This window comes from Salvia hispanica, chromosome 5 (genome assembly GCF_023119035.1).
Source record: "Salvia hispanica cultivar TCC Black 2014 chromosome 5, UniMelb_Shisp_WGS_1.0, whole genome shotgun sequence".
NCBI lineage: Eukaryota > Viridiplantae > Streptophyta > Magnoliopsida > Lamiales > Lamiaceae > Salvia > Salvia hispanica.
Genome location: NC_062969.1, coordinates 18,497,151 through 18,499,435, shown reverse-complemented (window position 1 = coordinate 18,499,435; position 2,285 = coordinate 18,497,151). Strand labels below are relative to the sequence as shown.

The 2,285-nt window shown below is 43.4% G+C and overlaps 1 protein-coding gene across 1 annotated transcript; it reads right to left on the bottom strand.

Moving 5' to 3' along the window:
• Nucleotides 1-340: 340 nt before the first annotated feature.
• LOC125187488 (photosystem I chlorophyll a/b-binding protein 6, chloroplastic) lies at nucleotides 341-1,831 on the bottom strand. The gene is made up of 4 exons (XM_048084085.1): nucleotides 1,730-1,831; nucleotides 1,503-1,658; nucleotides 824-1,376; nucleotides 341-591 (listed from the first exon to the last, which is right to left on the bottom strand). Exons 1-4 carry the CDS (start codon nucleotides 1,774-1,776, stop codon nucleotides 571-573), a joined length of 777 nt encoding a protein of 258 aa, XP_047940042.1. The 5' UTR covers nucleotides 1,777-1,831; the 3' UTR covers nucleotides 341-570.
• Between the last annotated feature and the right edge of the window lie 454 nt (nucleotides 1,832-2,285).

Sequence of the window (2,285 nt, the reverse complement as noted above, 5' to 3'; positions counted from 1 at the left end):
GAAAAGTAGGAAGAAAAAGTTAATGGAATGCATGTCTTACTTTTATATTTCCTCTCGTCCCATAAAAAAAGGACTTTGGAGATGGCACGGATTTTAATGCCCATAGTCGTTCTTACCACTGAACTTCTCCGTTTCATATCTGGATGTCATGTTAATTTGTGAGTTTAATTTGGCTTCAACAATCGAGATAAATGTAGCAAGAAACTGTATTGAAAGGATGCTCGAATATTTGAGTAAAGAAGCTACATCTATTTATATAGACCAAGAAGATCTATATTAATATTAATATGAATCATCACAGAGCCGATTTCTAACTGATCTTGAAAGAGCTGGCCTACGCTTGAATTCCAATGGTAACTTTTGTTATACCAATTCATCTGCTGATTTAAAAGGATACGAACCAACAGACATGTAGTAGTACTATTTCTCTTTTATGTAACAAACTTACAATTAACTTTGAAACATGCCAATTGATCCTAACAATTGGAGATGAGATTCTTTTTCAATATTGCCTAGATGATTCCACTTGTACATTTAATCATCCGAATCCAAAATCACAATCTTCCCTTTTCATGAGTGTGTGGTGAAAGCCTGTCAAAAACACATAAAAAAAATCACTGAAAAGTTCATGTAGTAAGATATACTCCCTCTATCCCTATAAATATGAAACATTTAATTTTAAACATGAGATTTTATGCCGTGTTATTTTGTGAGTTAATGAATAGAGAGTAAAGTCAAACAAAGAAACTAAAAAGTAAAGTTGGTGTTGTTTCTATTGTAGGAAACGTTTCATTTTTTATGAGACAGATGGAGAAGATGTTACCGAGAAAATGTTGCAGTGGCCGGGATCGGCGAGGTGGGCCATCAAATTGTCAATGGGGCCTTGACCGGTGTAAATCGCTTGGAAGCAGAAGCCAACAAAAGCAAGCATAGCAAGCCTCCCATTCTTGATCTCCTTAGTCCTGAGCACCATCACCGGCTCGGGCGAGCCCCGGCCCCACATCAAGGGGTCAAACCACAGCCCGCCTGGGTATCCGACGTCAGGCTTGGGCTTAGTCTTGTGGAGGAAGGTGGGCTCAATATCGACGCAGCCCGGGTTGAGCATGTCGGCCCAGCGGCGGCCCTCGGCCCAGCCCATGAGCGCCAGCTGCATCACCAGCAACGTGGTCGGGTCGGCGAAGTATTCCCTCTCGCCGGCGTCGTACCACGAGAAGTTTTCGATGAATCCCAGCCCTTCCAGCCACTCCGGGATCAGGATCCCGGCCACGGCCAGCATCGCCCACCGCGCGTGCATCAGCTCCGCCTGCGCGAACCACTTCAGCAGCTCCGGGTCGGATCCTAACCCGAGCGGGTCGAACCCGAAATCTCCAGGAAGACTGTAAAAGTGAAAAATTCGATCAGATTTAACCATAACAACTAGCAAAACACAAAACACTGATCAGTCCGTTGGATCTTGTGATCTAACAGTTAGATTAATGTCACACGTGTACATAAATATACACCTTCCGTCGAGCCATTCGGGGGGAGAACTGCCGGGGAACCAGATTGGCCTGTCGGGGGGAAGCGGCTGGCAGACGCTGGACGGGCCTTTAGTCGCATTGAGCCGGGTAGGCGGCAATGTAGCTGTCTTTCCGGGGAGAGATGGGGAGGTTTTCGGTCTGTCATATCATAAGATTATTTCATGTTAGGGTGAAGTTCAATAATAAGAAGAATGTAATGTAACGGTGACCTGGTGGAGAAGCCGGAAAATACAGCGGCGGAGGTGGCAAGAGCCATGGTTGGTGATGATGAAGATGGGTTAGGCTTGTTATCCACACAAAGGTGTGGCCGATAGGCGATAGGATGCCATCATATTCGTAATATATTTCTACGTTTGGATTAGTTGGGCCTAACTGGGCTGGGCTTGGTTGTCCATTGGACGATGGATGACTTAGTTTGATACTCCATTTCAATAAAATAATCCAATTAGATACCAGAGTAGGGATGCATAACTAAAACAGATTATCCACCTGTGTTAGAGCAACTCCAAGGGAAGAGGTAAATGAAAAGGTAAATAATGATAACCGCCAAATTTACCTTTTTTTTTTATAGAAAAACACTCTCCAAGGGAGGAGGTAAAATACCTTTTCCCATATTGAGGAGGTATCTTTACCTCTCCATAGAAGAGAAGGTAAAATAGAAAAAATTGATTTTGAGATTGGCGGGAGAGAGAAGCGGCAAAATCTCAACAATATACCTATTTACCTTTTCAATATACCTTTTATTCTTGGAGTTGATTGCTTTTT

Coding starts and splice junctions, on each gene's coding strand:
- LOC125187488 (XM_048084085.1), bottom strand. CDS start 1,776: ATGGCTCTTGCCACCTCCGCCGCTGTATTTTCCGGCTTCTCCACCAG. Junction 1,377..1,502: donor CCCGAATGGCTCGACGGAAG/GTGTATATTTAT, acceptor TCACTTTTACAG/TCTTCCTGGAGATTTCGGGT. Junction 592..823: donor GCCACTGCAACATTTTCTCG/GTAACATCTTCT, acceptor TGTTTTTGACAG/GCTTTCACCACACACTCATG.